Genomic DNA, 26,797 nt, shown 5'->3' with positions numbered 1-26,797 from the left:
AACGAAACGCTTAGACTCCTTTCCACTCTATAGCAGAAGTCGCGGTAATCCGACTATCGTTCGGGCGGCTTGGGTTTCTCCAATAGGACTTCCCAAAAATTTTAGTTTTTGGAACATGGTCGGAAATTTTCAAAATTGGGAAGAAAAAAAAAGTGGATTTCCGCTTTTTCGCGGAAGTCTTTCATCCTTGGTTTAAATACTGTACAAAAAATATTTATTCATGTCTTTTAATAAAATAACAACAGGACATAAGAAAGTAGACCAATAACGTAGACCTAAAAAGTATTTTTAAGGACAGAAAAAATAAATTCCGATTTCCGTCTTCGAGTCAGTCTTGATTCCGTCTTTCTTCCGTCCGCGGACATTTTCGAAAGATGGAAATCCGTCCTGGGGACGGAAGACTTGCACCCATGATTAACATATTTAAAGCAATAAATAGTATATAAGATTTTTCTTGCATTTAATAGCATCTAAAATTAATTTTATACATATTGACAAATATGCATACTTTCATTCCAATTTCCATGGGAGTCAGGTCAGAGAAGGGGACTTCTCTAGTAGCCAATTCAAAGAGTAAGATGGCGTAGCTCCACATGTCTGCAGCCTTCACATTAATTTCATCTTGTTTTTTCTGAAGAGCTGCAAGAACAATAAAAAACTCATTCAGCAAACTGTTTTCAGAGCCTCACTACTCATAGGATAAAAATTCCTGAACTCCAAATAGAAAAAAAAAAATTTGAAGTTATTTCATGAAACTATGTGTTCAAAAAATATGATTTGCTGTGTTCTGTAATCCTTTAAAATAATTTTCTATTAATAATAATAATGAGTTAAAAGCTATTATTTTTTTTGCACTTATTTATTTAAAAAAATTACATCTTAAGAATCACTTAAAAGAAGAAAAAAACAAAGTTAACAGAAAAAATTGTGAAATAGTAAAAACTTTTCAAAAAAACATAAAAATTAAATGTTATAAACAAAATAATAATAATAACGCAATTCATTTTAAATAAAAATATTTTTCTCTGCCATAAAAACAAAAAAACAGTATGCAATGACAAATTTATTAAAAAATTCAATTAAAAAAAATTATCGTCCTGCATTTTGAGAGAACGTAAGTTAAGTACTTTTCACTGTTTCATGTTTGTAAAAGAATTGTGCATTTTCATATCCTGCAGACGAGAAATTGCAATTTTATCCAACAATTATCAAAATTATGCTCCACTTTCATAATTCTATTTGTTTTTGCATTACTATGGAAATCATTTATAAAAGTGCAATGTTATAAAAAAATAGAGGATATTCAATACTGAAGACTAAAAGAACAATGGTCGTCACTAATGAAATCACTAGTTAATAAGATCAGTCATTTTTTAAAATCAAATCTGTAAGAACATAATCATTGCAATATCAAAACATGTTAATAAAATCATATTCGCAATTTCATGCAATCAAGATTAAGATAGTTATAGTTAGATTGTTCAAATTTTTTCCTTCTTCAAGTTTTGAGAGATGTGTAGCATATAGACAACAAAAAAAAAAAAAAAAAAAAAAAAAAAAAAAAAAAAAAGAAACACTGTTGGTAGGTATTACACTTCTTTGTGAAATTAAACTGTTAAAAAAAGGGAGGAGTGCAAAACAGTTCAAATAAAAACTGTTTAATAATTAATTTGAATTCCTATCAACGTGCAATGTCAATGATAATAGAAGGGGCTTGTGATAATGCAGGTTATGACGTAGATCCTCATCCTCTCAATGTTTGAAACATTGTCTAGAACGGAATTATTAAAATGGCACTTCCCACTAAACTTAATGGTTCATACAAAAAAATGCTTTTTTTTTTCTGTTTAAAAAATAGACATAGCACATTAAGCTAATTCATTATCTGAATATCTTAATCTTTCTCTGAAATTCTAATTGTGAAAACAAAACCTAAAACAAAAACATTTCTAATTAATAAAAGTATCACTCAATCATGCATTTTGTGTAAAATGAATCGTCCTATCTTTAAGTGCGATTCTTTTTTGAAATTGAATAGTCATCAGAGAAGTGAGCTGGTATCAAAACATAAATTATGTTTTAATTGCCTAAGCAGTCAACACAAATTATTAAATTGCAAATCGAAACATTTATGCAACATACGCCAGTCCAAGCATAATACACTACTTCATAAAAAACGCGAGACTATAAATAACTCTGCGTTTTCGGCTTCTTCTCAGGGTCATGACCGCAATCCCAAAAATCCCGGTTTTTAATAGTCAACAAAATGAAATCGTTTCTGCTTCTTTATCTTGTATTAATTCGAAAAACAAAACAGCGATACTTCCGACTGTTTTAATTTGCGTTTTAAATCCTTTAAATGGATCTTATATGCAATGTTGGGCGATATTAGATTCAGGCAGCATGTCGAATATTTGCACAGCTAATTTCGCTAATAAATTAGGAGTACCGCAAGAAAAAATGAATTTTCGGGTTTCGAGTTTGGGCGGAAATTAAACTACAATAAGTTCAAAAATACAAGCTACAATTTGTAATGGTAATAGATCTTTTTTGAAAACTCTTGATTTTTTAGTGGTATCCAAAATTACCAATTTTCTTCCTGTTACATCCTTCAGAATAGATAAGTTAGTAATTCCGCAACAATTAGCAGATCCTAATTTCATGGTAACAGGAAGAATAGATATGCGTTTAGGTGCGGAGGTATTTTTTGAAATAATCAAGGTTGGAGATATCCGCATTTCAAACAGTGATTTGGTGTTTTGCAATACTGTTTTTGGATATATTGCAACTGGAGCAATAAATTCCCGCACCCCAGAAATTCACTGCGTTCTCCTAACTACTCAAACAGAAGTCGAAGACTGCTTAGAAAAATTCTGGAGAATAGAGGATATAGACTGTAGAATAAAAATTCAAAGTGAAGAAGAAAAGTTTTATGAATCACATTTTCAGAATACTTATCGCAGAGATGAGAGTGGACGATTCATCGTACAGATGCCAGTTAAGGACGTTGAGCATTTAGGGAGTCCAAAGACTTAGCCGTGCGACGTCTGAATCAACTATGGAAAAGATTACCCAGAAATCAAGAAATGCAAGATTTATACAAATCATTTATGCAGGAGTACTTAGACATGAAACATATAGAAAAATATGATGATAATGAAATCAATTTGTCAGGTAGTCAAATTACCTATTACCTCCCAAATCACGGTGTTTATCGTCCTGAGAAGACAACCACTAAGTTACGTGTTGTACTCAACGCTTCATCAAGTACCTCAACAGGTGTAAGCTTGAATGATGTCATTTTGAAGGGGGACGTGAACGAGGACATTCTCGAAATCATGACCCGATTTCGTAAACATAAATACGCTTTCATGGCAGACATCCAAAAGATGTTTCGACAAATCAAAATAGATTGAACTTCTAAGAATTGCTTGGAAAGATGCAGAGTAAGCATAACCTGCAACATTCAGACTCAAGACAGTCACTTACGGAACTGCTCGTGCCCCATTTCTCATTATCAGAACTCTCAAGCAGTTGGCTAAAGATGAATTACGATTTCCACTGACGTCATTAGTTCTTTTGGAAGATATGTACATGGATGACATCGTTTCAGGTGCTCAAAGTTTAGAAGGTGCTCAGAAATTGCAACAACAGCTGAATGATATTCTAGCAACTTGTGGAATGACTCTTCATAAGTGGAACTCTAATTCAAGGGAGTTAAGGAACAGTTTATTTATAGGTGTCCCAGCAGAGCATGATTTTGTATCAGAAGTGGATGCAAGCGTCAAGACTTTGGATGTAAGGTGGAATTCAATTGAGGATCAATTTACGTTTAAAGTGTCCATCCCAAAAATGACCACCAAATTAGCTAAGCGTGAAGTGCTGAGTTTTATAGCAAAACTGTATGACCCATTAGGCCTTTTGCAACCTGTTTCAACCTGATGTTTCTCCAAAAATTGTGGGTACATAAACTGTCATGGGAAGATCAACTTACACCACAAATTGCAGGTCAGTGGCTTAATTTTGCATCTTTTATGCAAAATATAGAAACTATTTGCATTAATAGATACATTTTAACAGACTTTTTCACAAAAACTGTTTTAATGGGTTACGCTGATGCCTCGGAATTAGAGTATGGAGCTGTAGTTTATATATATTGCCCAAGCCACTTGCCATCTTACTTCGAGCAAATCTCATGTTGCACCCATTGAAGTCATTTCTATACCACGTTTAGAACTATCAGCTTGCTTACTTCTTTCTCAACTTCTAAGAAAGATTTATAATTCCCTTAAAATGAACATTGACGAAGTCGTTTTGCATACAGACTCGACCATCGCACTTGCATGGATTAAAATGCCAACTCACCAGCTTAAAAACTTTGTTGGAAACCGAGTCTCCAAGATCCAAACTGTCTCAGAACTACCAGTGGAGACATATTTCTACTCATAACAATGCAGCAGATCTCATTTCCCGTGGCTTGAATCCTCAAGAACTTTCCTTATCAGATTTATGGTGGAATGGATCCCTGATCCAAGCAAATAATTATCCAGATAATGAACAAAGCATCGACACAACTTCTAATGAACTATATTTAACTGAACTAAAGACACAAACTAACATTAATTTAAATTTGATATCTGTGATTTTTAATATTAGTAATAGTTATCTTAAACTAATTAGAGTTTTTAGTTACATTTTCAGATTCAATCACAATTGAAATTATAAAGACCGCTCTACAGGTCCACTTAGTAAGGAGGAAATTCAAGAAGGTAAGATCAAATTGCTTAAGATAACACAAAAGTCATTTTTTGAGAATGAGATTAAAACGCATCAAAATGGAGGTCAGGTGAGAAATTTAAATGTGCTTATTGATGACAAGGGATTAATAAGAGTTGGTGACGTTTGACAAATGCCAGCATTGACCATGATTCAAAACATAAAATTTTGCTTCCCAAAAAGCATAAGTTAACTAAAATGATATTTTCTTACTACCTTTTAAAAAATCTTCATGCAGGGCCGCAAGCTTTATTGCATTTTATTCGACAAGCTTACTGGCCCATGGGTGGAAAAGATTTTGCTAGAAAAAACGTTCATGACTGTTTAAGTTGTTTTCGCCACAAACCTACTAATTTAGAACAATTAATGGGAAATTTGCTCGCTGAACGTGTAACTCCTAATTTAACTTTTAACAATACAGGAGTAGACTACTGTGGTTTCTTCCTTATTAAATACAAGAATCAAAGAAAAGGAAATTTACATAAGGTGTATGTTGCTATTTTTATTAGTTCAGTTACGAAGGCCATACATCTAGAAATTGTTTTCGATTTATCTACCCAAGATTTCGTTGCATGTTTAAAACCCTTCTTTTCTCGAAGAGGGAAAAGCTCTTGTATTTTTAGCGACAATGCTACTAATTTCACATGTGCTAATACAGAGTTAAAGAAACTTGCATCACTATTAACATCTCCTAATGAATATTTAGCTAACTACTTATCCTCAGAGAATATTTCATGAAAATTTTTGTCCCCTCATGCTCCAAATTTCAGAGGTCTATGGGAATCAGGAGTAAAGTCAATCAAACATCACTTGAAAAGAACTGTTGCTAATGCTAGACTTAATTACGAAGAATTTCTTACTGTACTTACCCAAATTGAAGGAATTTTAAATTCCCGTCCGATTTCCCCTTTGTTATCGGACGTTTCTGATTATGAGCCCCTTACCCCAGGCCATTTTCTCATAGGTCGACCGATAAATACTATTGCAGAACCAATTTTAATCAATGAGCCCGAAAATAGATTGTCTCATTGGCGTAAACTGTCAAAAATGATACAGATAATTTGGAAACGTTGATCTGTAGATTATCTTAATCATTTGCAACAACGTAAAAAATGGTATTTTTCTAAAGATAATGTTAAGAAAAATGATATGGCTATTATTAAGGAGGACAATTTGCCCCCTTTTAAATGGATGATGGGAAGAATCCATAAAACTATTTCTGGTTCTGATGGAAAGGTCTGAGTTGTAATAGTAAATACCAAATCTGGACCACTTAAAAGATCTATTTCTAAAATTTGTCTACTTCCTATTGAAGATAATGTAAGTTAAAAACTTTGTTGTGCTTTAAAAATTCACTAATTGCATTCATTTGTCAAAATACTAAAGTTAATTTAATCTACTAAGTGAATTTCAAGCATTGTAGTGATTTTAACATGAAATATCCGTATATTTTTTTAAAGATTTAATCCTGTCATGTTAGTTGATTTGTTGTGTTCTTGTTTTATAATCTAAATGTATTTTTTTTTTTACTTGATATGTCATAATTGCCCTCCTTGTTATTTGTGTGTGTTATTTTAAAATTTGAACGATTGAGTTGAATATCATGGATATTGCAACGCGGGCCGATATGTTGCTATGCCCGTTGGCTTCTTGGCTTTATTTTTTAGAGCCAAGAGTCAGTTAATGTAAAACAACCAAAGAGCATACACGCTTGCATTTGTCTCTAAGCAGTGCTACCAGCGCAACCTTAAAATAAAGCGTTACAGTCCAAAAATAATTTGACTTTTATACACATCGCAATCCACTGCAGAACAAAAACATTACGAATTCTCAAAATAAAACTGTTTGAGATTATTCTTCATATGAAGTATCCAGGATTCTAAATATAATAAAAAGTTACATATATTTTGAAAGACACCGTCCTAAAATGTTGGTTATTTTAGTAATCTTTAGGCTAAACTAAGACTGTTGTTATTCTGACGGTCTGACTGTATTGCGTTGAAGGTTAATGCATAAAAAATTTTAATTTACAATATATAAAGCTCAAACGAAAGGAAATGAATTATAAATATTAATTAATTAAAAATAGGCTGTAACAGTTCAATCGGTGTGTATTTGGTCTATAACAGTTCAATTCGAATGTAATTAATTGGTTAAAAAAGAAACTTGTTTATAACTTATCATATTTAATAACCATCTAATTTTAACTGGATTCTCACTTGCAGTATCAAAATACATTATCTGAAATACAATAGCAGAATGAAGACAGATAACCTTTCAGCGGGATATTATTTATTTCCCATCATTTGTACTTGGACTGCTACCTATTACAATAATTTTAATCCTCAATACATGACTGGCAGACAAACAACAATTGTTTTACTTTAGTCTATATTCATATACAATATATGAGGATTTTTTTTTTTTATGTAAATAAATGATGTGATATTTCTTTCCCTGAGGGGTCTTGTCCCAGAAGCAGACCCCCTACTAGATGGCTCAATGTCATCGAAAATGATTTGAAAACCCTAAAGATCGGAAATTGGAAGGGAGTTCCCATGGATAGGAGGCGCTGGCATTTGTCAGCTGTTGAGGCAGCCAATGCCTGCAAGGGACTGTTGCGCTGACAAAGAAGAAAGATATTTCTTTGAATTCTTTGAGGGCTATTACAAATTCCCAGTAATATTAATGCCTCATACAGCACTTAAATGCATTGTGCGTCATTAAGTAATCAATTTACAAACAGAAACAAAGCACTATGTTCCTTTATACTTAGTACAGTATCACTTTTTAATACTTATATAAAGCTAACTTGTTGTTACATTTCACAAAACTGTCATAATATGAGAAACTGTGTAGTTATAAAATTAAATTATTAATAATAAACTGTGTTTTTAAAATATTTTGTGCATCAAAAATTTTTAATAACATCTAACCGTAATTAATAATGAAAACATTTATAAATTCATGAACTCGAAGCTACTCCGGAATTACCAACATTTTCAGGCATATGAAATATAGTTTATTTACTGATAATTAATAATGTTTTTATTTGAAATTGAGTATATATTGTTATACTAGATTAGCAAAGCGTGATGTTTTTATATTCTCTATAATGAGCTAGTCGAATTAGACTTCTTTTTTTTCTTTTACATTTACATTAGCTTGCAACCTCTAATATTTCTTTTACATTAGCTTGCAACCTCTAATATACCATTTCTTTTTTTTAAAGGTTTGAAAAATTTATGTTAAATTTGTAAAAAATTATCCAGCAAAAAAAGGAGCAGATAACCATGCAGTCTTCAGCTGTTAAAAAACTTTTTTAAAGTAATATCTCCTTAAAAAACTTAAAGAGCCCATAACTATGCATAACCTATTGCTTACTATTATGATTGATTTGTGTTTACATTTTTAATTATTTTTGTGCTACAAACCCACATGAATAGTTTCAACAGCCTTTTTGTCTCACTCAACTAATTTTGGTTCAGTAACAAAAAAATTAAAGCAATAATAAATTTGACAAAAAACAAGCTAGAAGTTAAACTTTGTATGATGGCGAAAAATGCCATAAAATGTAACCATCTTTCGTAACCGAACACATAATAAAGCGAAACTCAAAATTAATCTTTCATTTTTTACAATTTAACAAGCCTTAAACTAAACTGAATGATGGTATAATATAGAACCGATTATTTTGTATCCAAACCAGCTTTTTAATATATTTGAACAAACTATTTTGTTATTAAAATTAAATGAAAAACATATGTCACTTCTGTTTCAACAAGAAACGCAATGTTAAAACTTCGTTCCCATTTTACTATTGGAACACTTTGGGGGAAGTGACATTGTGAAGTGACATATGACTAACCGCGTCAATTACTCAAAGGATTACACTCACAATTACTCATTTTCATACTCATTTTCAATCTACTGTTAGCCAGCAAAATGCCGAAATAGCAAGATTTGAGTATTAGGGATAAATTTGAAATGTATACAAATTTATCTTAGACAGTCAATATAGTTTTAAAAGTTAATAAAACAAATTATAAACTCTTAAACAATTTTGATTTCTTAATTTAAAATTCAGCTATTCAAAAAAACAATAAGCTAATATTTTAAAATCCTTCAGTAAATTAAAAAAATATAGCTTACGTTTAATCAAAATATTAAATGAGAGAACATTTAAAAAATATATTATCGAGGCAATTAATTTAGCTTTTATTGTATTTTCAAAATTTAACTTTAAAACCTTTTTCCCTACGTGTAAATACATCAATTTATAAAATCAGCCACTTTATAAAAGCAAAAGTCCTCAAAATGAAAATTATTTTAATCTGTGGCAGACACTTAACTTCAAACTTTAATATGAAAAGTACTATTGTTAAATTCTTTTAATTTTCCCCACAATCAAAAATATTTTTTTTAAAGATTTCTTGCTTTTTTTTTCGAAAAAAAAAATCAGAAGGAAACAGAATGACATATCAATACAACAAAAAGAAAAATACTTAAAGAATAAATAAATAAATAAAAATATACCTTCTGGTGCAATCCAAGCTGGAAAGTACATTTTACCCTTCTCTTCAAATGTAAACTTTGCATCTGCCATATTTATTCTAGCTGTGAGATCATCATCGATCTGTAATAACAAAGATCATAAATAAATCAGTGGAATACCATATAGTGTACACACCTAATAGTGTAAATTTAAACTATGTACCATTACGTGCTTGCTGCTTAAGTACAGTCGCTGTATGAGAGGATCAAGAGTGTGCAGAAAAGCCATCCCTCTGCAGATGTCAATTGCAAATTTCATAGCTTGTGCTGTATCAACAACTATACCTATGTATGAACAGAGGTTTAGAGGAAAGCATACTCTAACAGTTTGTTTTCATGTTTTTTTATGACTGTTACTATTAATATTGGGTTTTTTTTTTTTTTTTTTTTTTTTTTTTTTTTTATTNTTTTTTTTTTTTTTTTTTTTTTTTTTTTTTTTTTTTTTTTTTTTGTTTATTAATGTAAAATTTTTTCAAACTTTTAAAGAAGGTTAAAAAGTAAAAGTTCTGCAAAAAGAAACATTTCTTGCTTTTTTTCTTTTTTAGAAAGCATTAAATTGTGTTATTAATTTAAAATAAATGTGTAAAAAGTGCAAGTGATAAACAATTTTAATGCGCACCTACAGATAATCAAAAATTTAAAGTAACCTAAACTTTTATTCAAAAATAAAAAATAAAATAGAATAAAAATTCTACTAACTAAAATTTTAGAAAAAAATTTCTTACTTAACAGATTTTCATTAAGCTTTTACTGGGAAAAATAATTGTATTTTAAAAGAGATGTCACTTAGTTGTATTTTTGAAGTTAATGATATGATATGATATATGAAGAGATAGTTATAATAGATAGAGAAATGATATGAAGATATAGAGATAATGATATGAAGAGATAGTTCATATTGTGTAACTCAAAAAAAATATTTTTATACAAAATGAAAAAATAAATAAAAAATAATACAACCTAACTATTTTTAACACTTACATTTCAAACAAAGCATGATCTTCGTACAATGTATTATTTTTCTAAATATAAATGGACGAAAAACTTTTGGTTTAACAACATTAAAAAAATTATAGAAATTATTTGGAAAATGTTTGATGCAAACATGTATCTCTGAATTACATAATTTTTTGAATTACAAAAAAATACACAAACATAATTTTGAAAAGCTTCAAAAGATATTTTTCTCTTGTTATTTTTATACATATTTTATGATAAAAGATATTTTATCACCATCGTATATTTATTAAACGGTAAATAGTGACACATCCTTTTTAGTAAATTATATATACTTTCAATTAATTTTTATGTCAAATTGTATTCACTCAACGTATGCAATTAACATAATAAGCACTTCATCACTATTTAAAATTCTAAGGGAGTATTAAGATTTAACTTTTCAAACTATTGATAAAATTAACCATTAACCTCCTTGGCTAAAAATACTTAACGAGTTTTTATAGTAAGCTAATAATTAAAAAAAAAAGTTCTAAAAACAATTTTAAGGATGAAGATATGGTGGTAACCTTGTAAAATGATTAGATCTAAATTTTATCCTAATATAATTGAAAACCTGTGGTACCAATTCTGTATTAACACTTTGTTGAAAGGCAATTTTACACAGAAACTATGTTATGTCAAAGACTGTTATTTTGTTATTGGATATGGTAGTAAAGTAAAACATTCTAAATAGACTTCAAAAAATTTTATTTATAATGCATGAAATCAAATTAAACTTTGAACTATTTCATATCGCCAAAAGGCAATAACAAGTTAACTTGTCATCGGTCAACAATTTGTTAATACAATAAAATATTTTGAATCTTTTATATTAATAATTTTTTATTTAAATTTAACAATCTGAGCAAATAAAAATTGTTGAGGAGTTCTCAGAACAATTAATTTTTCTCTCAAAAATTTTTAAATACCTACAATTTAAGAAAAATATTTTTAAGATAAGATTTAAAAAATAAATAAATGAAAATCACAAAATAAAAACGCTATAGTTTCTCTGTTGCTACTGGTCTAGTTTTAAAGCCTATGCCTTGTCCATCAGCGAGACATCCCCTTTTCGTGAAATTGCCCCCCTTCTTTCTATTTAAACACTCATCCATGGAATTTAGATGGGTGATGTTGCACAGAGGAAGAGGTGCATCTTCAAAAAACAATGCTTTAGAGGTGTACACTTTCATATGAATAGAGTCTTGGACTTTTTATGGCTGTGTTCTTTTTATTACTTGCCAAAGAGGGTCCCTGGGACTTCCTCTTGTTTTTGAAAATGAGGACAATTGAAGTAAGAAAAAGACAGGACCAGATTCATACGCACCTGGAAAAAAATTAGTAAAATATTTTAATTTTTTCCAGGAGCATACGAACCCTGCAGGCACAAATTGAACATTAAGTGAGAGTCTAGTACCTTAAATTTTCCTTTGAAATGTAGAAAAATAGATTTTGGTTGCCTGTTAAAGTTTTCTTGGTGAGAAACTATTCAAACTATTGGTGTTTGCACGATAATCAATCACTATTTGTCGAAATAAAAACGAAATACTGACTTTATACAATAGAATATATTTATCTTAAAAAAATATATAAGGCAATGTTGTTAATACTTAGCTTTTTTTAATAGAATTTATAAAAAGTAAGATTCTCAAGGTCCCCCTGAGTGCCAGGGTCACCGGCACCGCCCGGATGTGTCCATGCATGAAAACAGTACTGAACTCGAATAATCATCACTCACTAAATTGGCACACCCTCAAAGTAATATAATAGAAAGAAAGTGATAAGTCATACTGCACTGATCATACGATAGAAAATTATTAAGGTGTTCTTTTTTTATTATTTGAACTGTACATAATCGCTTAAAAATGTATGGACATATTTGCATAAAATACAATTACAAACAAGAGCCCTTATACAAACTTTCTTAGGAGGTGCAACTAGGAAAATTTTTCATTGTAATATTTCAAAAACTATGTGGAAATAAAAAATTTTCTCCAAGTATTTCTGAAAAATATTTTTACAATTGCAAATCAAAATTCAAGTATTAAATTTAAGCAATTAAACCAAAAATTTCTGACAACAAAAAAAAAAATTTTTTGTAAAATTAAACTTTACATTAAAAAAAATAAAAAGCATCTTTAATTAAATAAGGCAAGAGCCAAAAGTAAAAAACAATGATTTCTCAAGTGTCCTTTTTGTTTAATTTTCTTTTCGTTTTATTTGCTTTTGCTGTATCTTCTAATTAGTTAATTAAAGCAGAAAACTGTGCTTAATTTATGACTGTGCTTACTTTATGAAAGGGAATGTATTTAATACTATGACACATAAGAAGCCTTAGTTATGGCTTTTTAAAATAATAATTATCACTTTAAGGCAAAATATAATTTTTAGTTCATTAGGTGCACCCTCTCTCGAAGTGGGCACCCATAACTATTAATAAAAAAAGAAACAGACCTGTTCCTTCATGAAGCACGGTATATAGTGAGCCAAAAGGCATGTACTGGTTAATGAGAATCAGGCTGGGAGGGTGACAGCAACAACCGATAACAGGAAGAACATTCGGATGGGAGAAAATTCTTAAGCGCGGATATTCATCATTGAAGTCTCTAGTGACACGAGGAGTTACTTCTCGAATATTTAGTATCTTGGCTACAATGTCATTGTGCTGGAACTGACCACGCCAAGTCTAAAACAGGAATTATCATTTAAATAGAGACAATCAATTTTATAAATATTGCTTAGTAAGGCTGTTTGTTTTGATTTATTTGCTTGAAGGCTTTATTTACTCTTTGTTTTTTTATTGATTGATTTTAATAATTTGTTCATTTTATTTATTTCACTTTTTTATTTACATTTCGCTATAAAAATAGATATTTTTAAACAAGTTATATGCATAGATTAAGTATAGATTACCTTATAATGAAATCCATTAAGATGAGTTTAGTTTAAAATAGCATATAATATAAAGCTTGTATGGTTTTTGAAATAAAAATGTTGCTAACAATGAAATGCTTTTACACTTACATACATTGGAGTAAAACTCAGCACTAATAAGATTCACCAAATTTAATATTGATTAAAACTAGCTTGAAAAAATATCAAGTCCTTTCTTATTATTTATAAATGTCATATTTTATGATATTAAGAGAGGAGTTATAATTTTTTGATATGACTTAAAAATTTACAAAAAAAAAAATTATGTTATTTACATGCAGATTTCAAAGGGCTCATATTGCATATTTTTTGTTGTCAGTCTAGTCAATTAAATATTCACAAGATATTTTAATACAAAATTATAACTATTAAGAACTGTAAAATAGGATTATAATAATGTTTAAAATTAGTTTCATTTAGATAAAAAAAAAATAACTGTAGCACATAAAATTAGGATAAGCAAGCTTATGACAGGTGATTAAATCAGCTATTTAAACTTTATTTGTCTGATAACTAAAAAAAGGGTCACCAGAAAAATAAAATTGAAATATTACACTTTTAATATGAAAATTATTATTGTATAGTATTAAGTGCTTGTAATAAGAGCTAAAAATAAAACTAGCATTTATTTTTCTGACTATGATTACTACCATCCTTACAATATAAAAATGTAGAATCTTTTTTTTTCTTGTTCCCAATAAAAACGACTATTTATGAGGTAGCTTTTGTTTCGAACATGGTATTAGTTTCAGCACGGGGTCCCTAACCCTATGCCCTCGTTCACCATGGCGCCCATCAATCCGTTTAGGTGCGTCTGCTGCTTGTGCCCAACCATAAAATATTTCAGTGTTCCATTCTTAAAATATTTCAGTGTTCCATTCAAATTTCCATTCTTAAAAAGAGCAGCATATAAATTAAAGTCGTTTTTTGGTTCCACATACTTGTGTGAATCATTGTTTTTGACAATATCATTAATTCAAAATAAAATCACGACTTACAGATGAACACCTTGACGATTGCTCGCAAGCAGGAATTTCATCATATTCTCAATTATGAAGCGCTGGCCAGTGAAATGCAATGTCAAAGATCACATTGACTGTATTTTATATATTTTATAAATAATTTTTTACTTTTTATGTTTTGCAATCAATTTAGTAATCATTTATTTTACACAAGAATAATAATGCTAATTATAACCATATGTTAAATTAATTTTTAAAATTAAATTTTTTTGTGCATTATATGCAGTGTGTATGTCTACCAACTATAAATTTATCTTAAAAAAATAAATGGTGGCCACCATTGGACCGATATGCTGGTATTTACTCTTAGGTACAAAAAGGTTTGGGACCCCTGTTTTAAGCAGTCCAACTTCAATAAAAATACTAGCATCTTTACTAAATAATTAGTATATTAGGTACTTAAAATTAAATACAAAATTACCCTCACTCTCTCTTACTACTTTAAAAAAGCCAGTACAGTTTTAAATCAATATAAATGTAGGGTTTGGGGCAATACAACGATAAGCCACATTATCAAATTATTCAGTCAACACAATTGCAATGTAAGCAATAAAAGATTTTTGAATTATGCTGTTATCAAGTGGAAATTCCAGAGAATCGTCAGGAATCTATAGAACTAGGAGAGTAGCTTATTACTATATTGCCTGAACTTTCAAAGTTTAATACCTAAACAATTTTAAATTATACAATATTTAAAATCACACCAACAAATTTATCATACTTCTCCTGAGGGTGTGACAGAGAGTTTAAACTGGAAACTGATTTCTTTTAAATTGATTCCAGAGTGGCGAGATAAAGTAGCATCTCCTACAAAACATTAAAAACACTTAAAACAAAAATTTAGCTTTACGTGAATTATTTTCAGTACAAAAAAAGATAAATAAATAAAATAAAGATAACTAAAAGTGAGATAAATACTTGATCGAGTTTTTGTTCCAAGCCAACTTTGATCCTTGTAAGGAATTTTCTTTGTATCTTGTCCAAGCTGTGCTGCCAGTTCTAACATGGAAATAAAAAATTGTATACATAAAATTTTTTCAATCAAAACTCATAGAAGTTTTGAGCATAAAAATTATATTTGACCAAAAAAAAAAAACATTTATTACATAATTTTACAAATATTAGACGTTGATATCCTCAGAAACAAGTTGGCTGACACTCTTGCAATGAAGGGACTAGATATTCCAGTCCCCTCCACCTCAGAGATAACATACCTTGAACTTTTCGCAAGGCAAAAGGCCCAGAACAAACTAAAGTGGCTGCTTCCACCTATTCACTACTGGTATAAAGCAAAAAGACCAGGACTCTCTCTATCTCTTCCTGGTGACAGGCAGACCAACACTTGCTTATCCCGACTGGCCAGCGGATACCTGAAAAGTCTCACATTTTCTGCTAATCAAAAGATCGTTCCTCTTTGCCCTAAATGCCAACAAAACTAGGCATCACCTGAGCACATCTTGAACTGTTTAGGGCTGGACTGGAACAACATTCATTCTTCTCCCCTTTTAGTTTCAGACTTCCTAAATGTCAAAGGATTTATTGATCTGGTGTGACTCCGTCAGACCAGATGGGAATTAGCAACAACAACAAATATTAGATGAGGTTGTATTTTCAAAAAATTAGATCATTTAATGAAAACTTTTAAGAAGTCTCAATAGTTTTTCTATAATTGTTTCAGAAGTATAAGTTATTAATTACCCTATCTACACTATCAAATAATAGAAGAATTTTTTAGTGTTAAATTCAAAGGAAGTCCTTTAAGAAAAATTCATTAAAATTAAATAACTGCTTTAATTAATTGTATGTTGAAGAAGTTGCCATGTATGTATGCAAGAAGTCATCATTATATTTCAACTGATAATAAATATCCATAGTCGATGTCTCGATTGGAGGGGAGGATTTGAGATATTATAACAGTTTATGACAAGGGTGACATCTCACATTTTGGTTAAAATAAAAAAATATTTAAATTCAGCAGATAAAGTTTCTTTTTATTGTTTGTTTAGTATTTTCTTCATCTTTTAAATCACAAATAAACTTACTAATTATTTTTGATATGCTCACAAAAATTAAAAGCTTAGTCGAAAGTTCAAAAATAAAATTTGAAGTATGATCTACGACATGAGTTTTGTTCCTAAACTCCTAGCATACATCTGTGTAAGATGTGACAAAAGGGGTTAGGATGTTAAGGTGTGCCACTTTGTAAAAAAAAAAAGAAGAGGGGGTCAGAAATGTTGTAAAAAAAGTGTGATATCATTTATTATCAGCCAGGAAGAAAATAAAAGGTAGAAAAGAATTGCCTATTTTAATGTGAAATATTATAAAACTAATAGCATTATTCATAATAATAAGAATCAACTTTAACATTTGCTTCCTTCAAAATATATTTACAGATTGACTTTTCATGTTTCTTAAAAATTCAAAATTAAGCCTTGTTAGGCCAAAAAAAAAACTTCTCACCTATATATATTTTTGAAATGCAAAAAATATATATATTAACCTTATACAGATTCAGTCCACTTTACCGTAAAAGGTGATTCTTACCTAAGAGTTTTTGTGTCATTTGGCCTTTGCATTTGTCCAGAGGTGTTTCATTATATTTGTTGCAGATGGACACAAGAGCACCATTGTTAATTAAATCCTACAAAGTGTTTAAATTCAAAATCAGTCAAATTATCCAAGAATTAAATTTGATAAGAAATAAAAAGTCACTTACTTCAGCAATTCCTTGGAATCCCCAGAAGCAGGCATAATGTAGTGGAGTATTGCCATGCTCATTAACAGCATTTATATCAGCTTTATTTCTCAATAACTATAAAACATAAATAGTTCATTCTTAATATAAATCATTTTAATAGTTTAAATATATATATGCATAGAGTCCCGATTATCTGAGTTAATGTGGACCACGACTAACTCTGTTAAAGCTAAGAGTATAAAAAAGGAAAGAAAAAAGAGTATGTACAAATGTAATATATTTAACAAATACAAAATTTATACCACATACAATTCATGTCATAATTAAAAAGCTTACTTAAAGGAGCATACTGCATGTGAATGAAAGAGTTTTTACTTAAAAAAAGTCCTTAATCGTTATTTGTTTTACATTACTTTAGCGCTTTTCTGCAGCAATGTTTCCCAATTTTTTGTAGGGAGAACAAGAAGGCTGCTGTCGCCTTTTCTTGTTGTTCTATAGATTCAATAGCGCTTTTGATAACTTTTAAACCATCTGTATGAGAGATTTTTAAAGGTTGATTTTCATCGTCACTGTCTTCATCATCTTTGCTAGATTTTTATTATTGGCAATATAAACAATCATTTTACCGGTAATCTCGTGTTTCCCGTTAGGTTGTTTTCCAGAGTGTTTGTAAAATAAAATTCTAAATTTTTTTTCGGCAGTAGTTTCGAAAATAAACTTTAAAAAAAAAATCCTTGAAATATTTAATAGCTCGGATAATTGGGATTCTACTGTATGTCTGTCTGTCCGAGGTCTGTCTGAAAAGTATCCGACCTTTGACCAGAAAAAATATTTCAAATATCTGATGGAGTTGGGACCCTAATCCCCTTCAAAGTAGGCCGCTTGGGCTTCCACACACTTAGCCCACCGATCCTTCGACTGGTGGAAACACCTCTGGAAGTCTTCTTTTGGAATGGTGTTCAGCTCCGTCGTCGCGTTCCGCATTATCTCTTCTTTACTCTCAAAACGGGATCCTTTCAGCGGCGTCTTCAATTTTGGAAACAACCAGAAGTCGCAAGGAGCCAGGTCGGAAGAGTAGGGAGGTTGGCGAATGGTTGTAATTCCATGTTTGGCTAAGAAAGTGTGGATCAATTGGGATGAATGTGCAGAGGCGTTGCATGATGCAAGTGCCAGTTGTTCGCCTTCCACAAGTCTGGTCTTTTGCGCCGAACTGCCTCACGGAGTCGCCGGAGAACATCTTGATAGTACTCCTTTGTCACTGTTTGTCCTTAATGTGCGTATTCGCGATGCACAATTCCACGGACATCAAAGAAAACAGTCAGCATCACCTTGATTTTGNTGGATAATTGGGATTCTACTGTATGTATATATAAAAAACCCTAAAATTTTTATATATATAAAAATCCAAGAACATAAAACAATCAGGAAATAAGAATACTCAAATTTTGCTTTTCTCCTCAGGCAATTATGTTGCTTGGTAACCATGGTGGGAAAAATCTATTCTCAAAGGGAAAAGTTAAGAAATTTTACATCAGGCTCTACTGAGTAATACAGCGATTTAAAAATTTATAGTTTCTTTTGAACAGTAGATAATTTGAAAAAATATTCTCCTAAAACATACAGAGTGCCAAACTCACCAGTGTCCTGTCATACTTGTACATACAGTGAAAAATTAGAACATCTGGTCACTGAATATTTACGAGTGTTATAGTATCTTGGAGAAATGCTGCCAGTGCAAGAAGTCGTCCACGTGTAGGGAAGATTGAACAAATTTAACCTATCATTTATTCAATGAAACAGTGTATACCTTTAATATAATATGTTGTTTATGAAGAAAAAAAATTTAATAGAAAATAAAAGAGAATTTTTTTACAAAATGGAATTTATTCACTTCAGAAGCTAGAACAGTAAAGATGCAATATTTTTAAAAAAATCATATATGAGAAATTATATAAGAATTACTATATAATTACTAAGAATTTATCAAAATATGATAAAAATATTAATATAAAAATATTAAGTGATGCATAAATTAATTTGCTTTTTCCATTGGACTAAACATACTGGAAATCAAAATTTATACTTCGACTAACAAATATAAAAAGGATAAGCTTGCAAATTAAGGGGGTTCTTACTAAGTTAAAAATATTAATGTGGTGTGCTGATAGTTTCCTTTTTAAATTTTGTAGCTATAAAAATTTTACAGATTTTTTTCTTTCATACCCTTAATTAAATCAATTTTTAAGCAGATATTAAGAAAATAAATTAACACTAAACATACCAACACTTAATACCTTTTTCTACAATAGTTGGTCAAATGACCGGACTTAGTTTCTCAATTGAATGTATCAAATATGGATGTTAGGTAGGAAATAAACTAAAAATACTTTATTATAATTAAACAAAATAGTATATTGTCCATTTTTATGAATTACAAACACAAAGAATAAGCATTTTTAATTCATTTCTCAATTTATTTTTTTCATATACAGGGTGTTTCCATTGTATATTTTCTGCAAACATATTTCGTCTAATTATTGTTATTTCCATAATTCTTATAATTATTCTAATAATAATGAGAATATATAAAAATTGTAATTCTTATAATTAATATTATTTTTTCTAAGAACTTGTGCTGTCTTGATTGTTTCAACACTTTTCTGGGTAAAAACTAACAGTTAGTTAGAAATGAAGTAAAGCTATAAAAATAAAATATAAGTTACTTAACAAAACATTTAGTTGTTGTCACTTTTTCTTACACAAACATACCAACCTAAAATTTTAGGTACTTTCTTGAAATTTGAATTGACAGTTATTCTGATTGAACTAACTACGCAACAGTCTTTGCAGAAATGTACAACTAATCGAGTGCAATACGTTGAGCATGCATTACGTCGTAATTTCTGATCCGATAACCTTATAATGCAATAAGTTGTTCTCACGGGCAAATGACCGGTTGTGGTAGAAATAAGTATATATGACGTGCATTACTCGAAACAAACATATGATTACGATAAAAAACGTATGATTTCCAAATTGAAAAGTTAATGAAATAATTATACATATACAGTAAAACTTGTGTAAGTTGACCACTTGTGGTGCATTGTTTTAGTGGTCAACTTAGACAAGTGGCCAACTTATAGAGGGGGTGGGTCATTGTTTACTTTTTCGCTGCTATAAATTGAATGTTTTTTTTTTACTTGACTTAAAAAATTTATTCAGAAAATATGCAAATGAATATCTTGAACTTCAATTTGATACATATAATTCTAATATTTAACTAATTTTTTTAAAAAAATTCTTTCGTTAGTTATGCATGTGAAGCGTTTAATAAATATAATTTCTTAAAATAACAGAACACGAGAACATGTAATTTGAAAACTTTAACAAAATAAAATTATTTGAACACTTTAAAATTTATTTACTACCCTTAAAGATCAAAGACCATAAATAAAGGATCAAAGCATATTTCAGAGCATTCATTTATTCAAATGCTCACTATTGCAACTGGAAGAGCAACTTTTCAACTAACACANACTATACTTTTCTTTGGCGTTGTTGAAATCTACGACGATTATATCCAGAAAATGAATTATAGCCAGTTTTTGGAACATATATCCTTTTTAAAATGCTAAAGACTGGTAGCTGAAATCTTTTCTTACGTATATATATATATATATATATATATATAAACTATTTTAAAGAATTTCGCGTGGTCCCTTCATATGGGGCCCCCTTGATCGTTTGATCGTCGGGGCCCCGGGGCGGTGCCCCGACTGCCCCGGCGTAGTTACGGCCCTGGTCAACATACAAGATAGACAGGTGGCCAAGTTACAAAGGTTTTGCTTCTTTATATTATATAGGAAAAATTTCGTTCTTGATAATTGAGGTCAACTTACGCAAGTGCCCAACTTACAAGGGTGGTCAACTTGGCAGGTTTCACTGTATGAAAAAAGAAAGCAAAAAAATTTTCTCAATTATGCACTTCTAGAGCATAATTCAAAATTTAAACTAATAAAAAAGAAATTATGGTCTAAAAAAATCAAAATCACAATATTTTACTTGAGCCCCACAGTTTCAACACTTCCTTCAATAACAAATTAATTCTGATCTGTGAAAAAGAGTTACCATGTGAACAATGTCTTTGTGTCCATGAGCTGAGGCCAGGTGAAGAGCAGTGTCACTTCCCATGTTTGTTGCATTGATTCGAGAACCTCTCATGATTAACATTTCTACAATGTTAGCTCTTCCCTGTTTGGCTGCCCAATGAAGTGGACTGAAACCATGATCATCCCTAAGAATGAAAAATTAAAATGAACATCTATAATAATAAAAGGAGGAGTTTGTGGATTATTTTCTCAATACATTAAAATTTGCAATTTCAAGTATTTTTTTTTTATTTTATTTATTTTCCTTATTTAATGGCATGTTTCTCATAAAATACTTAATTATATTAAATATAGTTAAGTATTATTGCATTCAATATACTTAAATTAATTTTTTTTTTTTTTTAAATAAAACATGGGTGAAATGTCATTTACATCACTTGTAACCACACATACATTTCTGAAACTTTTAATTAATTTACTATATTGTAAAAGTGTCATAGTATACTAATTCTGAAATGGTATGACTGTCCAATTGAATATGTACAACCAATTCTCTAAGAATATTTTGTACCCCATATCATTTTGTATGTGCTTCCAACCTTTGCGTAATTACTTTTCCACACAGAAAAATTGACAATAATCTACAAATGAATCTAATTGAATAAAATATAACATCTAAGTTACAAAGAATAACTGCAATAACTTATTTATGTAAAAAGTGAAAACAGTTTTTTTAACAATTAGACATTTTGTAACTACTGTCTCTACCTGAAATGCACTTAACATTGTTTCAAATTTTATTGATGAGTCAGTTGATCCCACTTTGAGAAATGTTGGTGCTGAAGCTTATTGTCGTGCTTTTTTTCACCTTAAAAGGCCATTAGGAATATTTCTTGACAACTTTGATGGCAGTGCATTTTGCTGTTCAGTGCCATCACAGAATTGCAGCAATACAGAGAAATTCAGGGGCGTAGTGGTAAGGGCTCACAGGGAAACAACAAATCTCCACTGTTTTTTCAATAACTATCTTTTCCAAAATTTTACAGTTTTTTATTATTAGGTAAAACTTTTTTTCTTATGGTAAAACGTTTCTATAGAGAATTTGTATTAAGCTAAGCAGAAGTGACACTACAGTTAAAATCTGAATAAAACTTCCGGGTTACTACTGCAACTTCCCGACTTCTTTCCCAATTTTTCCTTACCCCTCAGCTTAAAATTACTCTCTCCTGTATTGTAATAATTCTTGTACTGTTCTCAAAATGACTTGTGCTATTTACCATTCAATTACTAAAACCATTTAACTTTAGCTATAAACATAAAATACTGAAGATAAGACTCAAAATATGGCAACCTTTATACACTTTATTTGTGTTGCAATATTAAATTACTAAAATCGATTAATGGCTTTAGAAAATACAAAAAAATAGTAAAATTACTAGTAAATTTAAATACATATTTCAATAACAAAACATCCTAGAATATCAAGCCTGCCAACATATTGTCTTATTAACTTAATATTAGTGGAGAAATGCTCCGGAAGTTTACAAAATTTTCTTCTGGTTTAAGAGTCATATCATTATTCAGACTGAGTTTACTAACCATACATTCATCTCCAGTTCAAGGTAGCAATTTAATTTAATTTAATCCCGCCCCTCCCCAATAGGGAGCATCCGGGAAATACTGAAGTCATGAAATGCGTGTCTATATCTTATCAGTACAAGAAAACGAATAGATTGTGATGAACAAAGGAGGCCTTCAAATGAAACAACCTTAAGAGTGACCCTGGGTTGCACGGGTGTAAATGTAAAGACGTGCTGTTTACAGAGCTCCAAGCTACAACTGAAAAATGTCCTGTACTACAAAATCACAGAGGTTACATGTTCTATAAGGAAGGACAATAAAATTTGGAACACAATAAATGAACTAGAATTGCAAGTGAAGGTGTCCAGATGAAAAGATGAAACTTAACATCATGTCTACATCATGCACTACGCAGTAAACTTCCCAAAGCAGCAAGAAAACAATGTAAATATGTATGACTGTTTTTTACATACCACCAAAAGTGTAATTGAGAAAGTTCTCAATGTAAATGTACAGTTGTAAAGATCTGTTGTTTACAGAGCTAGCTACAACTGAAGAATGTTCAATAATATAAAATTACGGATGTTACACGCCCTATAGGCAAGCACGATAAAAATTGGAACATAATATATGAATATGAAGGCATCCAGATATAAAGATGAAACATAATATCATTAACTAAGCGGTAAAGAGTGAGTAAAGTTCCCAAAGCAGCTAGAAAACAAAAATTTAAAGATGAGTATCTTACATATAGCACCAAAACTGTAATTGAAAAAGCTCTCAGTGTAAATGTACAGATTTAAAAATGTGCTGTTTACAGCGCTCCCAGCTAAAACTAAAGAATATTCTGTAATATAAATTTATAGATGTAAAAGTATGTTGTGAAAGTCAGTATCAAATTAATGAAATTTGTAACTAGTTAAAGACATAGTGTATGTGAATTGATCCCTAATGAATAATGTCTTTGCAAACAGTTTCACTGAGTTTAAAAATATAAAAATGATGCATTAATGTAAATGTTCTGACATAATGATAAATCTTATATTCACTTTAGTATCTGAATCAGTTGGAAGGCAAGTCTCACTTCAATAAAAATTTCAATTTATTGAAATCTGGCAGGTTATACCTCAAAATAAAAGACACATGAATATTTGCGATTAGGTTATAGAAGTATTCATATCATTTCTCGAAAATAAACCTCGCCTTCAAAATCAGGGATTTTGAACCAAGTATAACAGAGTCCTGATTAGTTTTGTAAATGCTTTGCAACAGTTTCTAGAAAGAAATATCCACTAGTATACCCAAAAGATAATTTATTTTGAAATAATGTATATATACGGATGAAACAGTAGATGAAACTGGAAAAGTAATGCATTACATTAAATAAGTTTGTTTTACCAAAGAATCATTTTTCTTTTCCTCGAACCTTCAATAATTTTTTGTATGCCCTTTGAAATTATCTTTGTTCTCCAATGCTGTATTAGGTTGTTACAGTTTAACCCTTTTGGGAAATATGCATTTCGTGTTTGATTATAAACTGGACAGGTTATCAGAATGTTTCAAGATCTTCCAACAAACCATAGAGGTTACAGTATTTAGATTTTCAAATATTTTATTTCGATGTGATGCATGTGACTCCATGGTTGGTTAGAAATTGATTTATGTAAAAATTTATAAATGTATAATTGATCTGTACTTTGTCAAAAATTTGGTGAGTATGTCTTCCCTTTGTATATGCTTTGCTCCATCTCATTTGCCAGGAGTTCAAGGATTTTTTTGGTTAGTCTTTTCGTAATTGTATGTTTTGATTCTTCGTCAAAAAGGTCAATATTCTCTCTTTAACAAGCCTGCTTAATCAATCTATCCGCCTCTTCGTTTCCACATGTGCCCTGATGGGCTCTAATCCAATTTAGCTGGATGTTTGAAGTTCATCTGTTTTTTATACTTGAAATGATGTAATCCATCCATTTTATGAGCATTAGAAAAGCCCTGTAACCTGTAAGAGAGTCTGAGAAACTTTTTACTGTATCACTGATTAGTTGGTCGGTTATCTAGTAGATAAACTGGAGAATCGTCTAAAGCTCGGCTTTAAAAACTGAAGAATTGTCTGCTGTCCATGACGTTTCCATTGTAGTGGACTACGAAGGCATATCATATTCTAAATTTATTCAGATATTTAAGCTTTTAACCATCAGTATAAATTTCCAGTTCTGAGGTATATGAATTTCATGGAAATTGTTTCAGCAGGGTGGTGTATAGGTACTTCAGATGGTATTTGCTGATTAATTTCTATTTCGTTGTGTAGAAAGAAGTTTGATTAAGTTGCTTCAGTTTCTAATATACCATCTAAGAGTATGGTTTCTGAGAGTACTTGCAAAGATTCAGTTAATGTTGTTCTGTATGCTTTAGTTATAGCCAATAGAATTATTCTTTCAATTTTCTTGATTCTGTTTAACGTCCGGACCTGTTCGTTATACCATATTTCCGCCCCCTATAAAATTACTCTAAGCCTACCGTTTCTATAGATGAATTTCTCGATCTTCAGGCCAATTCCCCAGTCTGCTCCAGAAATTCTGTTTCATTTGCCTTGAAATTTGATAACTTTAGAATAAATTTGATATTTTTAGATAGTGGAGATGAGGTAGCTAAGATAGTTAGCTGTGTTAGGCTAGAATCCCAAATAATCAATCGAAGGTTGATTCCCGATATTTTAACCGATCATTTTAATTGTTGGTTTTCTTGTGTATTTTTTCTACTTGGGAAATATAATTGCTCCTGTTTTTTGAATACTGACTTTGTTCTTTTTCCCAAACAAGATATTTTGTCAGTATGGAAAAAGCCAATGGTCCAAGATTCTTTGATAATGTACCAGTGATCAAAATAAAAAAGCAATCAGCAAAAGTTATTATTGATTTTTGCAGATGTCTTTGGCTGTCAAAAATTATATTTGCAATTAATAACCACAGGATTGGCCTTAGGCTTGAAACCTGTAGGACCCCCAGGTAGAGCATTTGTGTGATTGTTTCATCTTGGACATCATAAGTAATAAATCTATCTGTCAGAAAACTACTAATTAAAGGATCTTGAGCTTTCGGTATTAACTTTCATATGATGGAAAATGTTATAAAACACATTGATTCACATATTCAAACAGAAAATCAAAGATAATTTAAAAAAGTCATTTAATCGAAAAATAACAACACATGCACAACCTATACTTTTTCGTAGTGCATGATTTAAAAATCACATATCACAATTCGTATTTACGCGTTTTAATAATATGTTAATAATCATACGTTAATAATTTATTTTAAAAAAATGTTTTAGAGTTGGAGTATATTCTCACTAAATGTTGAATGTATTCCTACTTGAAGGGTTGAGCTGAAAGGGTTTTATTCTAATCATTTTCTACTCTTCAAACTTTTTATAAACTAAAATATTTAACTTGCATTCATTTTAAAAACTAGAATATTTTTTTTTAAATTTAATTCTATGAACATTAAAATTCTTTAATGTTAAAATTAATGTTTAAATGGACTTTTGCTTTATGTAATGTGATAAAAAAAAATGAATTTTCCCATTGATATTATTTATTTCGGATTCAATTATCTAATAAATTGATACTGATTTTCTGATTCTATTTTTTTTTCTTAAGTAATCAGTTTTTAATTTTAAATACGTAAAAGAGTTTAATTTTATACAAATATATTACAAGGTTAACTGACCAAAAGAATTTAGTGCCTAGAACAATGATCTTTACATAACAATTACTACCTATAACTACTGTCAACATATCTGTCTAAATACTTGGGTATGCAGCCCTTCATTGGTCAATCTGCTGTGCATCAGTGGCGTAGTGAGGGGTGGGCAAGGGAGGGCATCATGCCCCGGGCGCTACTCACAAAGGGGCGCCAAATGGTCCGCAAAGCAAAAAATTGCTGTATAATTTTTATTTTTATTATAATTGATTTCTGAAAAACATATTTTAATTTTAGTGCCAGTGCAATATAATAAATGTTAATTTGTAAATAAAAAGGAATATTAATAGTCTAAATCAAACTGTAATAATATATTCATAATAGAAATGGCACGTCCTTCCTACTGGCAGGGCTGACTCAACCTGT

At 30.2% G+C, this 26,797-nt stretch overlaps 1 protein-coding gene across 1 annotated transcript in view; it reads right to left on the bottom strand.

The window, feature by feature from the left end:
* LOC107453285 (integrin linked kinase) overlaps positions 1-21,277 on the bottom strand; it is a gene marked incomplete at its 5' end in the record, with an annotated part of 33,466 nt that extends 12,189 nt beyond the window's left edge. Inside the window, 9 exon segments of the mRNA XM_021144191.3 lie at positions 509-639; positions 9,313-9,412; positions 9,494-9,615; positions 12,784-13,015; positions 15,007-15,092; positions 15,204-15,284; positions 16,830-16,926; positions 17,002-17,097; positions 21,112-21,277. Of these exon segments, the coding sequence (XP_020999850.1) occupies positions 509-639; positions 9,313-9,412; positions 9,494-9,615; positions 12,784-13,015; positions 15,007-15,092; positions 15,204-15,284; positions 16,830-16,926; positions 17,002-17,097; positions 21,112-21,277 (1,111 nt within the window).
* Positions 21,278-26,797: the final 5,520 nt, after the last annotated feature.

Source organism: Parasteatoda tepidariorum, chromosome 9 (genome assembly GCF_043381705.1).
Source record: "Parasteatoda tepidariorum isolate YZ-2023 chromosome 9, CAS_Ptep_4.0, whole genome shotgun sequence".
NCBI classification, from domain to species: Eukaryota; Metazoa; Arthropoda; class Arachnida; order Araneae; family Theridiidae; genus Parasteatoda; species Parasteatoda tepidariorum.
The sequence above is the reverse complement of the archived record's forward strand: the minus strand, read 5'-3'. Positions and strand labels throughout refer to the sequence as shown.